General features: G+C 25.8%; 6 protein-coding genes across 6 annotated transcripts in view; 5 read left to right on the plus strand and 1 right to left on the minus strand.

The window, feature by feature from the left end:
• Positions 1-15,908, minus strand: part of LOC145743747 (forkhead-associated domain-containing protein 1-like) — a 46,559-nt gene that overhangs the window by 26,693 nt on the left and 3,958 nt on the right. The gene's annotated exons all lie outside the window — the stretch shown is intronic.
• On the plus strand, positions 1,861-3,105 carry LOC145743752 (uncharacterized). The gene is made up of 5 exons (XM_082561789.1): positions 1,861-1,983; positions 2,083-2,316; positions 2,387-2,556; positions 2,718-2,826; positions 2,970-3,105. The coding sequence occupies exons 1-5, from the start codon at positions 1,917-1,919 to the stop codon at positions 3,035-3,037; spliced, it is 648 nt and encodes a 215-aa protein (XP_082417915.1). The 5' UTR covers positions 1,861-1,916; the 3' UTR covers positions 3,038-3,105.
• On the plus strand, positions 3,692-5,003 carry LOC145743964 (macrophage mannose receptor 1-like). The gene is made up of 5 exons (XM_082562046.1): positions 3,692-3,908; positions 4,009-4,242; positions 4,303-4,466; positions 4,625-4,733; positions 4,875-5,003. The coding sequence occupies exons 1-5, from the start codon at positions 3,692-3,694 to the stop codon at positions 4,940-4,942; spliced, it is 792 nt and encodes a 263-aa protein (XP_082418172.1). The 3' UTR covers positions 4,943-5,003.
• LOC145743965 (macrophage mannose receptor 1-like) lies at positions 5,640-8,070 on the plus strand. Its single transcript, XM_082562047.1, has 6 exons — positions 5,640-5,814; positions 5,915-6,148; positions 6,219-6,382; positions 6,628-6,650; positions 7,547-7,728; positions 7,829-8,070. The coding sequence occupies exons 1-6, from the start codon at positions 5,709-5,711 to the stop codon at positions 8,068-8,070; spliced, it is 951 nt and encodes a 316-aa protein (XP_082418173.1). The 5' UTR covers positions 5,640-5,708.
• Positions 10,410-12,484, plus strand: LOC145743966 (uncharacterized). Its single transcript, XM_082562048.1, has 5 exons — positions 10,410-10,626; positions 10,720-10,968; positions 11,071-11,252; positions 11,437-11,542; positions 11,816-12,484. Exons 1-5 carry the CDS (start codon positions 10,410-10,412, stop codon positions 12,280-12,282), a joined length of 1,221 nt encoding a protein of 406 aa, XP_082418174.1. The 3' UTR covers positions 12,283-12,484.
• LOC145743748 (uncharacterized) lies at positions 13,350-15,418 on the plus strand. The gene is made up of 5 exons (XM_082561784.1): positions 13,350-13,587; positions 13,687-13,941; positions 14,044-14,207; positions 14,406-14,517; positions 14,713-15,418. Exons 1-5 carry the CDS (start codon positions 13,371-13,373, stop codon positions 15,198-15,200), a joined length of 1,236 nt encoding a protein of 411 aa, XP_082417910.1. The 5' UTR covers positions 13,350-13,370; the 3' UTR covers positions 15,201-15,418.

Genomic DNA, 15,908 nt, shown 5'->3' on the forward strand with positions numbered 1-15,908 from the left:
AGCTATTTTATTGGCCTAACTAGAACAAACTTCTCTAACTTAAATTACTTATTCCAATGGAATGATGGGACAACTTTAACTAGTGATCAATCTAACTGGGAGACTGATGAACCCAACAACGCTGGTGGTGTTGAAAACTGTGTTGTGTTAAGAGGATATTCTTCTAAGTAGAACGATAATGCATGTAATTTAAAAATTGTACTAAACAGATTTATTTGCCAGCGTTCCTTGCCAAGTAAGTACATTTTGTTGTTATCTATACCGAATTAAAGGGCACAAAATATGGTTTATTAACAGTTAAAGTCTTATGCTATTATTATAACAGTTATTAATGTAACGTAAATAACCTCAAACAAAAATAACAGTAACTTACTAAAATTACAACAGATACCTTTACATCCACCTTAGTTAGCCTTATACCAAAATATTCTACAACTAAACACCAATATCAACAACAAAACCACCAATCACAGGTAAAAACCAAACCCTCGAAAAATAATAAATTATCATCTTTATTTAAAATAGATTTAAAGCATATTTTTAAGTTAAAATTAAAAAAATTGTATATACTTTAAATATTTGTGATAATTAGGTTATTAGTATAAAAACATTCAGATTGCATTTACAATCAGAGTCACCCACTTATAATAGGATTGGCAATTACTGGGGCATTTTTACTCTTTTCAATTCTTGCAATTTTTTACCTTCTTTATAGAGTTAGAAAAGCTGAGAACACTATAAGTAAACATATATAATATATAGTAGTTATAAACTTCTTGTATATTTGATTGGTCTCAAAATTCTAAAACAAAAAATATATTTTGATGTACTACAATGTTGCTTACCAACTTAGAAATAAAGTGTATGAAAAAGAAAAATATGCTTGAAGACAATAGATCAAATTACCGTTTAAAAAAATGATTAAAGATAAAATTTGCTGGTTATTTATTTGATATTTTTATAAATAGCAATATTTATTTGTTTTATATTTACAGATAACTTAAAGAAAACAAAGAACACTTCAAGCAATCGAGAAAGCATTTACGAAAACCATAAAATCTAAATCATTATTTAAATCATTTATAAAAAATTTCCCGTATTGGATCTCTTATTTCCTTATTAAAACAATAAGCTTCCTTATTACAGCAATTAAGTATTGTGCTAATTAACTTTATAGTTTAAAATTAATTTAATCAACATTATAAATCAAACTTATTCAATTTAGTATTTTGTGAAAATTTAAATTTTATATATTTTTATACCAAATATTTTATATTATTTATTTACCCAAAAAAATAAAAAGAATACTATATAAAACAATTAATGTAAAGGCAAAAAAATATGTGGTTATAACCCAGGGTTTATATTTTGTATGCATACCTTTTTCATTTATTAAAGACACGCTTATTTTTTTATGTTAAACTGATAGCTTAGTTTTATTATATAAATACTATAGTACTTACTATAACAAAAAATCATAAATCATTTTTAAAACTGGCAGACATAAAAGATGAAACAATAAAAAATAAATAAATAAAAGTTTGCTAAAACTCCTTGTTATCTAAAAATTAAATACATATATTGGAACAACAAAACTGAAAATGTCTTATATTATTAAAATAATTTATTTTTAATAAAATGTTTGTTTAATAATGTACGTAGTGTTACAATAACATAGAAGCATAGAAGTGCAATAAATAGCCAAGTATTAAGCATATAATCTCATTTTGTTAAGGTTAACTTGTGTTTATATTATTTAGTTTATAATGAACAAATTAGTTTTAAGTTTAATGATTTTAAGTTTAAATATTGTAAATGGGCAACCATGGTATACATATGAGGGTGTAGAATATCATTTTGGACCAAGTGGTAACAGTTACAACTCAGCAAAAATAAGATGTGCAGAATTAAATGCTATGTTGGCAACTCTTAAAACGTCTGAAATTCGTGATTTTATTGAAGATAAAATTACTTCAAGTGGAGGTAAACATGAATATAAAACATTTGTAATACCAAAACAGTTTTTTGTTTCATTGCCAGGTTATATAAGAATGTTGCTAGCTAAACATTTTGTTTGTTAAGGACTAGGAACAAGTTATTATATTGGTCTAACAAGAACAACTCCAGCTAATTTTACATTTCCCTTTGCTTGGTCTGATGGGACAACTTTAACTAGTGACCAATCTAACTGGGCTACCAATGAGCCCAGTCATGGTGGGAATGAAAATTGTGTGGTTCTTGGTGGTGTAACTTTTAAATGGCATGATGTTCAATGCCAACAGTCTGTAAAATTTATTTGCCAGCGCCAGTTACCAAGTAAGTAAAATATTTTTAAATAGTACCAATCACCTTTTAAAAAAGTTTAAATATTTTATATATATTTCAGCTACAGCTACAACATCCATGATCCCGATAACAAGAGTAAATAAGGTTAAAACAGTAACAAAAACAAAAACAACAGCAAAAATAACTTTAGATACAACTACAAATACGGCATTTAGCCAGCACAACCTGACAACAACTAATTGTACAATTGAACAACAACAGCAGTTACAGGTTAACAATACTTATTTATAGCCAACTAGTTATAAACATTTAAATAAAACAAACTATCACATTAATAGGAGTTCTAATTTGAAAAATGTAAACATTTAAAAAATCATTAAAAAAATGTTATTAGTTAGTATGAATGACAAAGCTAAAATTTTTATATTTAGAGCTATCCATTTATGATTCCATTTGCAATTACTGGAGTTTTTCTTTTAATTTCTATTTTTGTCAATCTCTACTTACTTTATACCAGGAAAACTGCTCAAAACACCATGGGTAAAAATATTATTTACTGGTTATTGGTTTTAATGATATTATATATTAGTCTTACGAAAATATTATTTAAATTATTGTTACGACTTTACTTAATTTTATATTTTTAAAGTTTTAAAAACATTAACTTTCTTAAATTTTTACAGACAATGTCAAGAAAACACAAACTACTTCCCACAACCAAGAAAGTGTTTATGAAAATCATAAAATCTAAAACTTTATTTATGTAATTGAATTACGTGAATTAATGTATATACTTGTTAAAATGTTAATAAATTAAAAAAATTTAAAAATAAATGATTAATTGTAAATGTGTAAAACACTTTTAAGGTAATTAACTTTAAAAAGTTAAAAATAATAACTCCTTAGTTTAAATTCATATTAACCAAACTATGTATTTCTGTTACAGTTTTTTTGTTGTAATTAGTTAACGTCATTTCTGTTAACAAATTTTGTTGTAATATTTTTTTTTTATTGAAAAAATAAACTAAACCTTTCAAAGCAAATAACATTGCCTAAGATATTTATAAAAATAAATCTCTAATTTAATTTTAATACCAGTGGACAAAAAATATGTAATTTAAAAATAAAAAATATATTTTAAAATTGAATAAATCCACGATAAGGTAAGACTTAAATACTCATTATTTCAACAAATATTACTTACATCAACTCATTATATTATACTGTTATTGTCAAATATAAACTGATGATTAAAAAGCAAATTATATTTAACTCAAATTTTTTTTTTATTTAATAACATAAGTGGGTGTTATAATAACACAACAGTTTAATACACAGCTAAAGTATAATGCATATAATCTGATTTAGATAACATCAAGTTGTGTTTATATCAATTTATAAAAAAATGAACAAGTTAGTTTTAAGTTTAATGATTTTAAGTTTAAATGTTGTAAATGGGCAACCATGGTTTACATATGAGGGTGTAGAATATCACTTTGGACCTACAGTTAATAGTTATGACACAGCAAAAACAAAATGTACAGAATTAAATGCCATGTTAGCAACTCTTAAAACGTCTGAAATTCATAATTTTATTGAAGATAAAATTACTTCAAGTGGAGGTAAACATGAATATAAAACATTTGTGATACCAACACAGTTTTTTGCATTTTTGCCAGGTTATACTAGAATGTTGTTAGCTAAACATTTTGTTTGTTAAAGGACTAGGAACAAGTTATTATATTGGCCTAACAAGATCAACTCCAGCTAATTTTAAATTTCCCTTTGTTTGGTCTGATGAGACAACTTTAACTAGTGATCAATCTAACTGGGCTACCAATGAGCCCAGTCATGGTATAGATGAAAATTGTGTGGTTCTTAATGGTGTGACTTTTAAGTGGCATGATGTTCAATGCCAACAGTCTTTAGGATTTATTTGCCAGCGGCAGTTACCAAGTAAGTAAAAGTTTTTAAATAGTACCAATCACGTAATTTAATATTTTTTATATATTCCAGCTACAGCTACAACATCCACGATCCCTACAACAAGAGTAACTACAGTTAAAAAAGTAACAAAAACAACAGCAAAAATAACTTTAGATACAACTATAAATACGACATTTAGCCAGCACGACCTGACAACAACTAATTGTACAATTAAACAACAACAGCAGTTACAGGTTAGTAATACTTATTTATAGCCAACTAGTTATAAACATTTTAATAAAGTAAACTATCAAATTATTAGGAGTTCTAATTTGTATATGTAAATATTTAATAAATCATTTAAAAAATGTTATTAGTTAGTAAGAATGACATAGCTAAAATTTATATTTAGAGCTATCCACTTATGATACCATTTGCAATTACTGGAGTTTTTCTTCTAATTTCTATTTTTGTCAATCTCTATTTCCTTTATACCAGGAAAAACGCTCAAAACACCATGGGTAAAAATATTATTTACTGGGTATTGGTTTTAATGATATTATATAGTAGTCTTACAAAAATACTATTTAAATTATTGTTACGACTTTACTTATTTTATATTTTTAAAGTTTTAACAACATTAACTTTCATATATTTTACAGACAAGGTGAAGAAAACACAAACTACTTCCCACAACCAAGAAAGTGTTTATGAAAATCATAAAATCTAAAACTTTATTTATGTAATCAAATTATGTGAATTAATGTATATACTTATTAAAATGTTAATAAATAAAAAAAAATTTAAAATAAAAGATTAATTGTAAATGTGTAAAACACTTTTAAGGTAATTGATTTCTAAAATTTTAAATATTACTTAGTTTAAAATCATATTAATCAAATTATTTATTGCACATACAGTATATATAGTTGCTTTTTGAGCTGATGTAATTTTTTTTAGAGATTTCATTTTGTAGTTATTTCTTTTTTTTATTAAAAATATAAACTAAACCTTTCAAAGCAAATAAGATTGCCTAAAATATTTATAAAAAATAAATCTCTGAGTCAATTTTAATACCAGTGGGAAAAGAATATATTATTTAACAACAAAGTATATATTTTAAAATTGAATAAACCCACGATAAGGTAAGACTTAAATACTTATTATTTTAACAAATATTACTAACATCAACTCAATATATTATATTGTTATTTTCAGATATAAACTGATGATCTAAAAGCAAATTATATTTAACTCAAAAATGTTTTTATTTAATAACATCTGTGGGTGTTATAATAACACAACAGTTTAATACACAGCTTAAGTATAATGCATATAATCTGATTTAGATAATATCAAGTTGTGTTTATAATAACTTATAAAAATGAACAAGTTAGTTTTAAGTTTGATGATTTTAAGTTTAAATGTTGTAAATGGGCAACAATGGTATATATATGAGGGTGTAGAATATTACTTTGGAACCATGCTTAATAGTTATGACTCAGCAAAAAAAAGGGGGAAAAGAATTAAATGCTATGTTGGCAACTCTTAAAACTTCTGGAATTCATGATTTCATTGAAGATAAAATAACTTCAAGTGGAGGTAAACATGAAAATAAAACATTTGTAATAAAAACACAGTTTTTTTGCATCTTTGTCAGGTTATATAAGAATGTTGCTAGCTAAACATTTTGTTTGTTAAGGACTAGGAACAAGTTATTATATTGGTCTAACAAGAACAACTCCAGCTAATTTTACATTTCCCTTTGCTTGGTCTGATGGGACAACTTTAACTAGTGACCAATCTAACTGGGCTACCAATGAGCCCAGTTATAGTGGGAATGAAAACTGTGTGGTTCTTAATGGTGTAACTTTTAAATGGCATGATGTTCAATGCCAACAGTCTTTAGGATTTTTTTGCCAGCGCCAGTTACCAAGTAAGTAAAATATTTTTAAATAGTACCAATCAACTAATTTAATATTTCAAATATTTTATATATATTCCAGCTACAGCTACAACATCCATGATCCCTATAACAAGAGTAACTACAGTTCAAAAAGTAACAAAAACAACAGCAAAAATAACTTTAGATACAACTACAAATACGGCATCTACCCAGCACAACCTGACAACAACTAATTGTACAATTAAACAACAACAACAGTCACAGGTTAATATTACTTATTTATAGCCAACTAGTTATAAACATTTTAATAAAATAAACCATCACATTAATAGGAGTTCTAATTTGAAGTATGTAAATATTTAATAAATCATTTAAAAAATGTTATTAGTTAGTATGAATGACAAAGCTAAAATTTATATTTAGAGCTATCCACTTATGATACCATTTGCAATTACTGGAGTTTTTCTTCTAATTTCTATTTTTGTCAATCTCTATTTCCTTTATACCAGGAAAAACGCTCAAAACACCATGGGTAAAAATATTATTTACTGGTTATTGGTTTTAATGATATTATATAGTAGTCTTACGAAAATACTATTTAAATTATTGTTACGACTTTACTTATTTTATTTTTTTAAAGTTTTAACAACATTAACTTTCTTAAATTTTTACAGACAAGGTGAAGAAAACAAAAACTTCTTCGTACAACCAAGAAAGTGTTTATGAAAATCATAAAATCTAAAACTTTATTTATCTAATCTAGTTATGTAAATTAATGTATATACTTATTAAAATGTTAATAAATTTGAAAATTTAAAAAATAAAGAATTAATTGTAAATATGTAAAACACTTTTAAGGTAATTAACTTTGAAAAATTAAAATAACAACTACTTCATTTAAATTCATATTAACCAAACTATGTATTTCCATTACAGTTTATTTTGTTGTTTTTTAGTTACCATAATTTTTATTTCATTTTGTTGTAATATTTTTTTTTTATTGAAAAAATAAACTAAACTTTTCAAAGCAAATAACATTGCCTAAGATGTTTATAGAAAATAAATCTTTGAGTCAATTATAATACCAGTGAGCAAAGGCTATATAATTTAAAAACAAAGTATCTATTTTAAAATGTAATAAACCCACAGTAAGGTAAGACTTCTATACTCATTATTTTAACAAATATTATTAACATAAAATTATCATATTATGCTGTTATTGTCGGGTATAAACTGATAATTAAAAAGCAATTTATATTTAACTCAATAAGATGTTTATTTAATAACATTAGTGGGTGTTATAACAACACAATAATTTAATACACGACTAAAGTATAATGCATATAATCTTATTTAGATAATATCAAGTTGTGTTCATATTAACTTATAAAAAATGAACAATTTAGTTTTAAGTTTGATGATTTTAAGTTTAAATGTTGTAAATGGACAACAATGGTATATATATGAGGGTGTAGAATATTACATTGAACCAAGTGGTAACAGTTATGACTCAGCAAAAACAAGATGTACAGAATTAAACGCTACGTTGGCAACTCTAAAAACGTCTGGAATTCGTGATTTTGTGAAAGATAAAATTACTTCAAGTGGAGGTAAACATGAATAAAAAGCATTTGTAATACCAACACAGTTTTTTGTATCTTTGCCAGGTTATACAAAAATTTTGTTAGCTAAACATTTTGTTTGTTAAAGGACTAGGAACAAGTTATTATATTGGCCTAACAAGAACAACTCCAGCTAATTTTACATTTCCCTTTGTTTGGTCTGATGGAACAACTTTAACTGGTGACCAATCTAACTGGGCTTCCAATGAGCCCAGTCATGGTGAGAATAAAAATTGTGTGGTTCTTAATGGAGTAACTTTTAAGTGGCATGCTGTTCAATGCAAACCAAATTTTAGATTTGTTTGCCAGCGCCAGTTATCAAGTAAGTAAAACTGAATTTTTAACAAAAGAAGACAAACTTATTACACCAGTTTGTAACTTTTAACAAACTAAAAACAGGCTTAAAAAAAATAAGGTTAAGATGTGAATGCATTTCAAGAACCAAAAAACAATACTATTATAGCTACAACCACAACTATAGCAACAACCAATACACAATTAAAAATAATCTCAACAACAGCAACAACTTCAACAACTGATGTTACAACACACCAAACATTAACACCAATTTCAGAAAAGCCATCAACCACAAAACCCAATTTCACCACCAATAAACCAGATAACCAGGTAAGACTTAAAAGATGTAGGAATTTTAAACTTAGGTTTTATATTAATATCATTACATTTATTTTGTTACCCTAAATGTAAAAATGTTTTATTAGACCTATTATTCTTTCAGACCAGCCCTCTGACAATCCCCTTAATTGTTACTGGTTTGGTTTTATTGCTTTGCTTTATTGTGGTTGGGGCTGTTTTGTATTATAAGAAAACTTTAAATAAACCAGGTAAAAATAAATTTGTAAAAAGCATAAAAATTTAGTTTTATTTTTTTAAACAAAACTGCTATCTTTAATTCATTTAAACTAAAATAGATTTTAACTGCATCACAATATTAACTAGTTTTTAATGTTTTTTTAGTCATTTAATAACAATAAACTATATTTAATAATTTTTATTTTGTTTTAAGCAAATCGAGAAAACAACGATAATAGTTTTCCAATAAAAGATCAACAAAACTTTAACACCACACCAGAAGCTCTATCTTTAGACGACTATTACACCACAGCAGAACAAAGACCTGTTAACAGCTATTATACAGCTGAAGAACAAAGTCCTCCTAACAACTTTAACACCACAGCAGAAGATGATCCAGAAGTTTACACCGATGTTATTCCAAAACATTTACGATAAAATTATTCAAAAATTTATTTAATTTTAACTAGCAAAACATACTAACAATAACATTGTTATTGTTTTATAATTAAAAAGAAAACATTTTATTAAACATTTTAAGAAAATAATTAATCTATATAAAAATATTTGTATTTTTTTATATATGATTTTAATATTGCAATATTAACTCAAGCCATTTATTTAAAAAAATCGGTTTTATGTAGTATAGCTTATCTAAATTGTAAATTATATTTTAAAATCTTTATCATTTTTTTCCAATCTAAACTAGTTTTTTTTTAAATTATAATTTTTCTTTGTTTTATTTTACTTGTAACTTTGTGTTAAGGCGAATAAGCAATATAAGTTTTTAGTTAACGTAATTTGTATTCATAAGTTACATTATAATATTAAGTGTCATTAAATAACTACATCACATCATTCCACAACTTATAAATAGCATAAAATAATATTTTAGTGACAAACAAACAAACTATCAGAAATGTTTTTAAGTATACACATTTAAAACTTGAATTACATGAACCACTATTGCTTAACTATGACATCACAACAACATGCCTAAACCTAATTAACTTATAACATGCATTACACATGTTTATTTAATATATGTATATAATGCTATAATGATAAATCTTTCTTATTAATAACCTTGGGTAATATAATTTATTCATATAGTTAAAAAAATATCTCTAAAACACTTTGAAACAAACAATAATTCATAATTTATTATACTACTGTTGAAATAGTTAATTTTAATTATGCAGTGTTAGAAAACATTAAAAATAATATTCGAGTTTAAAACTTTAACACCACACCAAAACCAACATCCTTTGACAACTATCACACCACAGCAAAACCACGCCCAAGTAACAATTACACCACAGTAATAGATCAACCAAATGATCAAAAAGTTTATGCTGATGTTATTCCAAAAACATTTATGTTAAATTTAACCTAACTTTAATTTTATTTTTACTAAATAAATTTTTAACATAACTAGGTATTTTTGTTTATTAAAAATAATATAACAAAACAAATATTATGTTGGATACATACATATATATTATACCCAATAAAATAAGATTTATTATTTGAATATTAATTTTATAATTTTTACTAGTTTTTTATTGCAGAACATATGTTTATTTATAAACAAATATTATTATAATTATTTTTTTAATAAATATTGAAGATAATTATTTAATATTTAAGTTAGTTAGGGAAGAACTTTGTATACTGTTAGTGTTAGTTATTAAATTAATTAAAAAAACAAAGAGAGTAAAATAAAAGGAAAGTAATTCTAATAGACTTTACTTCCTTTTAATTTAACACCCACTAACAACAATAATATAACTACTTACTTAAGCTTTAATATAGATAACTGAATATATTGTACAATACAAAATTTTGCTTTCAAAATGAACAAGTTAGTTTTAAGTTTGATGATTTTAAGTTTAAATATTGTAAATGGGCAACAATGGTATACATATGAGGGTGTAGAATATCACTTTGGATCAACTGTTACTAGTTATAACTCAGCAAATTCCAGATGTACAGAATTAAATGCTATGTTGGCAACTCCTAAAACTTCTGAAATACGTGATTTTATTAATCAAACAATATTTTTAACTAAAGGTAAAATAAAAACAAGCGTCACTTGCAAAAATGCCTTTTTTTAAATTTGTGTTTAAATAACAAAATTGTCATAACAAATATTTTTTATCTAAGGACAAAGTTCAAGATATTATATTGGCCTAACTCGGCAAATTCCAAACCAAGATAATTCTCTTTTTATTTGGTCTGATGGGACAACTTTAACTAGTGATCAATCTAACTGGGACAAATATACTGCTGATGAACCTAATAATGGGGGTGCTGGGAATGAAAATTGTGTTTTTCTAAAAAGTTGGACATCTAAGTGGGCTGATAATCAATGCAACCAGCAAGCAAAATTTATTTGCCAACGAAATGTACCAAGTAAGTACAAAGCATACCTAGTTTTAGATGAAAGAAACTTTAACAATAATATAATATTTTGTTAAAAGAAAGGTGCACAATGTTACATTTTTACTAATACAGCTACAACACCAGCAACAACAACATCAACAACTGCTACAACAACTACAGAAACAACTACACCAACAACCTCAACTACAACATCAAAAACAACAACATCAGAGCAAATACTTCCAAAAAACTCAGAAAGTCTTTTAACAACAAAAATAGAACCTATAAATTATTCTACCCAACACAGTGACAAGGTAAAATAATCAGGACAATACACAAAATAAAATATTTGTTACATTTCATGACAAGGTTGCAAAAATGTCGATAAAATATTTTTTATATAAGATACTATTCACTACTGTTTTAAAAAAAGGCTTATAGACAAAAAATATATTTCAAATTTATCCTTTTTTAAATTTAAACATCTTATTTTAACAGGCATCTCCTGTGACAATTCCACTAATTATAACTGGGTTAGTTTTATTGCTTTGCATTATTGGGGTTGGGGCTGTTCTGTATTACAAGAAAATACATAATAAGCCAGGTAATCTGCTCAATTAATCAACTAATACCAAAATAAAAAAAACTCTATAGAAAACATTACTAAAACAATTAGGTTTTATGTTCAAGTAATAACAATTAGTTGGTAATGTACAGGAACAATTTCAAATTTTTAGATATTTTAAAATATTTAGTTTTTATTTATTCTAAAGAAATAAAATATTATTAAAATAAAAAAGTAAAACATAAAAGATTAGCTAAAACAATATATATTTCTAAACTTAAAATTTAAATCCCTATTTTTATCAAAATGTAGATCCAGTTGAAAACTTATACACCACAGCAGAAGATCAACCAAACTTAAACACCACACTGGAACCTATACCCTTTGACAACTATTACACCACAGCAGAACCAGCTTCAAGTGGTAACTTATACAGCATGGCAGAACCAGGCCCAAACGAAAATGTCTACCAAATGGCAAAACCGACTTCGACTGAAAACTTTTACAACACAGCAGAATATCCACAAAACTTTAACACCACAACACAGCCACAGGAAAACAACTACACCACGCCAGAACCAGATCCTCAAGAAAACAACTACACAATGGCAGAACCAGATCCTCCAGAAAATGTTTACAGCACAGCAAAACCCAGTCCCAAAGCAAACTTATACACCACAGCAGAACCACGCCCAACTAACAACAATAACACCACAGCAGAAGCTCTACCAGAAGATCAAGAAGTCTATTCTGCTGTTATTCCAAAACATTTACGATGAATTTTAAAAATAAAAACATAAAACCAAAAAATTATTTCCGTTTTTATATTTAAAAAATGTAAAGATTTATAACTTTACAAATATGCGAGAATATTTTTAATAAACGAATTTTCAATTTAATTTTTTTAAAGTTTTGTTATATAGATTAGTTTGTATTGTTGAAAATAACATAACTAACTATACATTACACAAGAAGTAATTACAAAATTAAATTTTATTTAGAAATCAAATAATGCAGTTTATTTTATAATAGAATTAAATATAACAAGTTAAATAGAATTTAAAAATTGTGTATAGTTAATCTTTTATTTTAAATCTTAACTTTTAAATATTTATTGTTTTATGTTTTATTCTATTTTATTGTGACTTTTTGTATTTATTTTATGTACCATTTATAACTTATACCCAATATGCTATATAGCTGTTTATATTTTCTTTCAAACAAAAGTATTAAAATGAATAACATAAAGAAAGGTAACTATATGTGGTTATGAGTTAGTCTTAATACCAACATGCATAACTTCCTTAATATTAACACCCACTTACAACAATGCTATATTAACTGACATATTCTAAGCTTGTTGTAGCCTAGGTTGCTAATTATATTGTACAATAGAAAACATTGCTTTGTAAATGAACAAGTTAGTTTTAAGGCTAAATGTTGCAAATTAGCAACAATGGTATGCATAAAAGGGTATAGATTATTAACTTAGTCCAGAAGTCAATAGTAAATACACAGCGAATGATAATAAAAACCTAGAGTCAATCTAATGACTAAAATATAAAGAAAACTACTAATGTGAATATAAAAAAAATAAATCAAATATAGTAATACCAACTAAATTATCAGAAATATATACAGTAATAATATTAACTCATTGTACTTCACTGATTGGCAAAATAAAATTAATAACTTTTTTCTATTTTAAATTTCAATCTAAACACAACTAACCTAAATCATGCATTACACATGTTTATTTAATGTTACACGTAGTGTTATCATAATATAATGGTGCAATATTAAGGTTAGTACAATAATTATAATTTCATTTGGGTTAATAGGTATTGTGAAGCAACATAGTTTCAAAATGAACAAGTTGGTTTTTAGTTTAATTTTTTTAAGTTTAAATGTTGTAAATGGACAACAATGGTATACATATGAGGGAGTAGAATATTACTTTGAACCCATGGTTAATAGTTATAATGAAGCAAAAACAATGTGTACAGATTTAAATGCTATGTTGGCAACTCTTAAAACTTCTGAAATTCATTATTTTATTAATCAAACAATATTTTTTATTAAAGGTAAAAATAAAATAAAAACAAGCATCAATTGCAAAAATATCTTTTTTAAATTTGTGTTCAAATAACAAGATTTTCATAGCAAATTTTTTTTTATCTAAGGACAAAGTTCACACTATTATATCGGCCTAACTCGAGAAACATCAAACCAAGATAATTCCCCTTTTATTTGGTCTGATGGGACAACTTTAACTAGTGACCAGTCTAACTGGGACAGAGATAATGCAAATAATGTAAATGAACCTAATAATTCCGGTGGTGAGGAAAATTGTGTTACTCTTAAAGGTTGGTCATCAAAGTGGAATGATATAGTTTGTGTCATGGAGGCACGATTTATTTGCCAACGAAATGTACAAAGTGAGTAAAATGTACAATCAATTCAGGATAAAACATAACTTGTTGTCAAGGTAAAAAGAAGTTACAAAATTTTTGCATAATATTACAATATTTCTGTAACAGCACAAACAACAACAAAATCTATAACAACCACAGTGACAACACCAACAAAATCAACATCTACAGCAACAACAACATCCACATTAACAACAGATAGTTCTACAGACTCCGATAATCTTTCAACAACAAAAATAGAATCATCCACTTCTACTCAACAAGATAACCAGGTAAAATATTTACAATATTACAAATTAAAATATAATAATTATTCATATATCACCTAAACAGGTTTAAGTACCAAAATTAATTTAATGACAAAGTTGCTGAAAATATCTCTAAATTAAAATAATAAAAATATTTAACAATAGACTATAGAACCAAATATGTGTATCTAAAATTTTTTAATATTAAACATCTTAATTTAGCAGACCAGCACCCTGACAATCCCCCTAATTGCAACTGGATTGGTTTTATTGCTTTGCTTTATTGTGGTTGGGGCTGTTATTTATTATAAGAAAAAATCAAAATACAAACCAAGTAAAAGTTAATTTATTATAACTCAAATGTAAAAAACTTTAGCATTAAAACCTTTTTAAAAAAATCATTTTAAATTTATTTTATCATAAGTACTAATATAACCTGAAAAAGTACAATGTAAAGTTACTTAAAGATCAGCTAAAACAATGTTTTTCCTAAATTTTAAATTTAAACCCCACTTTTATTAAAATGTAGGTTTAGAAAACATGGAAAATAATATTCCAGTAGAAAACTTATACAACACAGTAGAAGATCAACCAAACTTAAACACCACACCAGAACCTATATCTTATGACAACTATTACACCACAGCAGAACCAGGTCAAAGTGGTAACTTATACACCACAGCAGATCCAGGTCCTAACGATAATGTCTACAACATGGCGGAAACGACTTTAACTGAAAACCTTTACAACACGGCAGAATATCCACAAAACTTTAACACCACACCACAACTACAGGAAAACAACTACTCCACGCCAGAATCAGATCCTCAAGAAAACAACTACACCATGGCAGAACCAGATCCTCCAAAAAATGTTTACAGCACAGCAAAACCCAGTCCCAAAGATAACTTATACACCACAGCAGAACCAGGCCCAAGTGACAATAACACCACAGCAGAAGATCAACCAAATGATCAGGAAGTTTATGCTGCTGTTATTCCAAAATTTTTACGATGAATTATATTTATATTTTGTTGTATAGTGAATTATATAAGTATCGTAGCATAAGTTAACATTAATTTTTTAAACAAACTATTTATTATTACTTTATATTATAACAGCCTTTTTATTTTTTTGGTAATAATTTTGTTAAATCTTATTGTTTATTACTAAAGTGAGTTATATTTATATGTATTTTTCTTTAAATGGATTATTTTTTTACTGTTATGTTCAAATCCTAATAAATAGAAAAAAAAAATATTTTTTTTTGTTAAGAAGAATTGGTAAAAAAGGTGTTTAGGTTTTAGTTAAATAAAATATAGTTTACAATATAGGCAAATAAAATAAATAAACAACTAAAGTTGCAATAAGGATATTCAATTACTTAAACCAACCAAAAATATAGTTTAAATAACATAATATTAGCCAGGATTAAATATTATAACAACTACAGTAAACACATAAATAGCAACGCATGAAAAATCTTAATGATTCTTATATGACCTAATAACTAAAAACAAACCAATCTGTTAAATATGCTTTAACCCACTACAAAGTAAAATGTATTCACAGTATTACTATTACTTCAATATTTCACTCATAACAACAGTATTTAACTAAAATGACTTATGCTTTAATAGACTCTCCACGCTAATGTATAACATGCATTACACATGTTCATAATCCCACATAGGATGTTGTAAGTCTTATGACAATTGTTTTTAA

This window comes from Corella eumyota, chromosome 2, assembly GCF_963082875.1.
Source record: "Corella eumyota chromosome 2, kaCorEumy4.1, whole genome shotgun sequence".
NCBI classification, from domain to species: domain Eukaryota; kingdom Metazoa; phylum Chordata; class Ascidiacea; order Phlebobranchia; family Corellidae; genus Corella; species Corella eumyota.

Excerpts from the sequence above, each read along its gene's own strand:
- LOC145743752 (XM_082561789.1), top strand. The coding sequence starts at position 1,917 with ATGTTGGCAACTCTTAAAACGTCTGAAATTCGTGATTTTATTGAAGAT. Across the intron at positions 1,984-2,082 it reads TAAAATTACTTCAAGTGGAG|GACTAGGAACAAGTTATTAT; the intron begins GTAAACATGAAT and ends TTGTTTGTTAAG. Across the intron at positions 2,557-2,717 it reads AACAACAACAGCAGTTACAG|AGCTATCCATTTATGATTCC; the intron begins GTTAACAATACT and ends TTTTATATTTAG.
- LOC145743966 (XM_082562048.1), top strand. The coding sequence starts at position 10,410 with ATGAACAAGTTAGTTTTAAGTTTGATGATTTTAAGTTTAAATATTGTA. Across the intron at positions 10,627-10,719 it reads AACAATATTTTTAACTAAAG|GACAAAGTTCAAGATATTAT; the intron begins GTAAAATAAAAA and ends TTTTTATCTAAG. Across the intron at positions 11,253-11,436 it reads CTACCCAACACAGTGACAAG|GCATCTCCTGTGACAATTCC; the intron begins GTAAAATAATCA and ends TTATTTTAACAG.
- LOC145743748 (XM_082561784.1), top strand. The coding sequence starts at position 13,371 with ATGAACAAGTTGGTTTTTAGTTTAATTTTTTTAAGTTTAAATGTTGTA. Across the intron at positions 13,942-14,043 it reads TTGCCAACGAAATGTACAAA|CACAAACAACAACAAAATCT; the intron begins GTGAGTAAAATG and ends TTTCTGTAACAG. Across the intron at positions 14,208-14,405 it reads CTACTCAACAAGATAACCAG|CAGACCAGCACCCTGACAAT; the intron begins GTAAAATATTTA and ends ATCTTAATTTAG.
- LOC145743964 (XM_082562046.1), top strand. The coding sequence starts at position 3,692 with ATGAACAAGTTAGTTTTAAGTTTAATGATTTTAAGTTTAAATGTTGTA. Across the intron at positions 4,467-4,624 it reads AACAACAACAGCAGTTACAG|AGCTATCCACTTATGATACC; the intron begins GTTAGTAATACT and ends ATTTATATTTAG. Across the intron at positions 4,734-4,874 it reads AAACGCTCAAAACACCATGG|ACAAGGTGAAGAAAACACAA; the intron begins GTAAAAATATTA and ends TATATTTTACAG.
- LOC145743965 (XM_082562047.1), top strand. The coding sequence starts at position 5,709 with ATGACTCAGCAAAAAAAAGGGGGAAAAGAATTAAATGCTATGTTGGCA. Across the intron at positions 6,149-6,218 it reads TTGCCAGCGCCAGTTACCAA|CTACAGCTACAACATCCATG; the intron begins GTAAGTAAAATA and ends TATATATTCCAG. Across the intron at positions 6,651-7,546 it reads AAACGCTCAAAACACCATGG|TTTAAATGTTGTAAATGGAC; the intron begins GTAAAAATATTA and ends GATGATTTTAAG.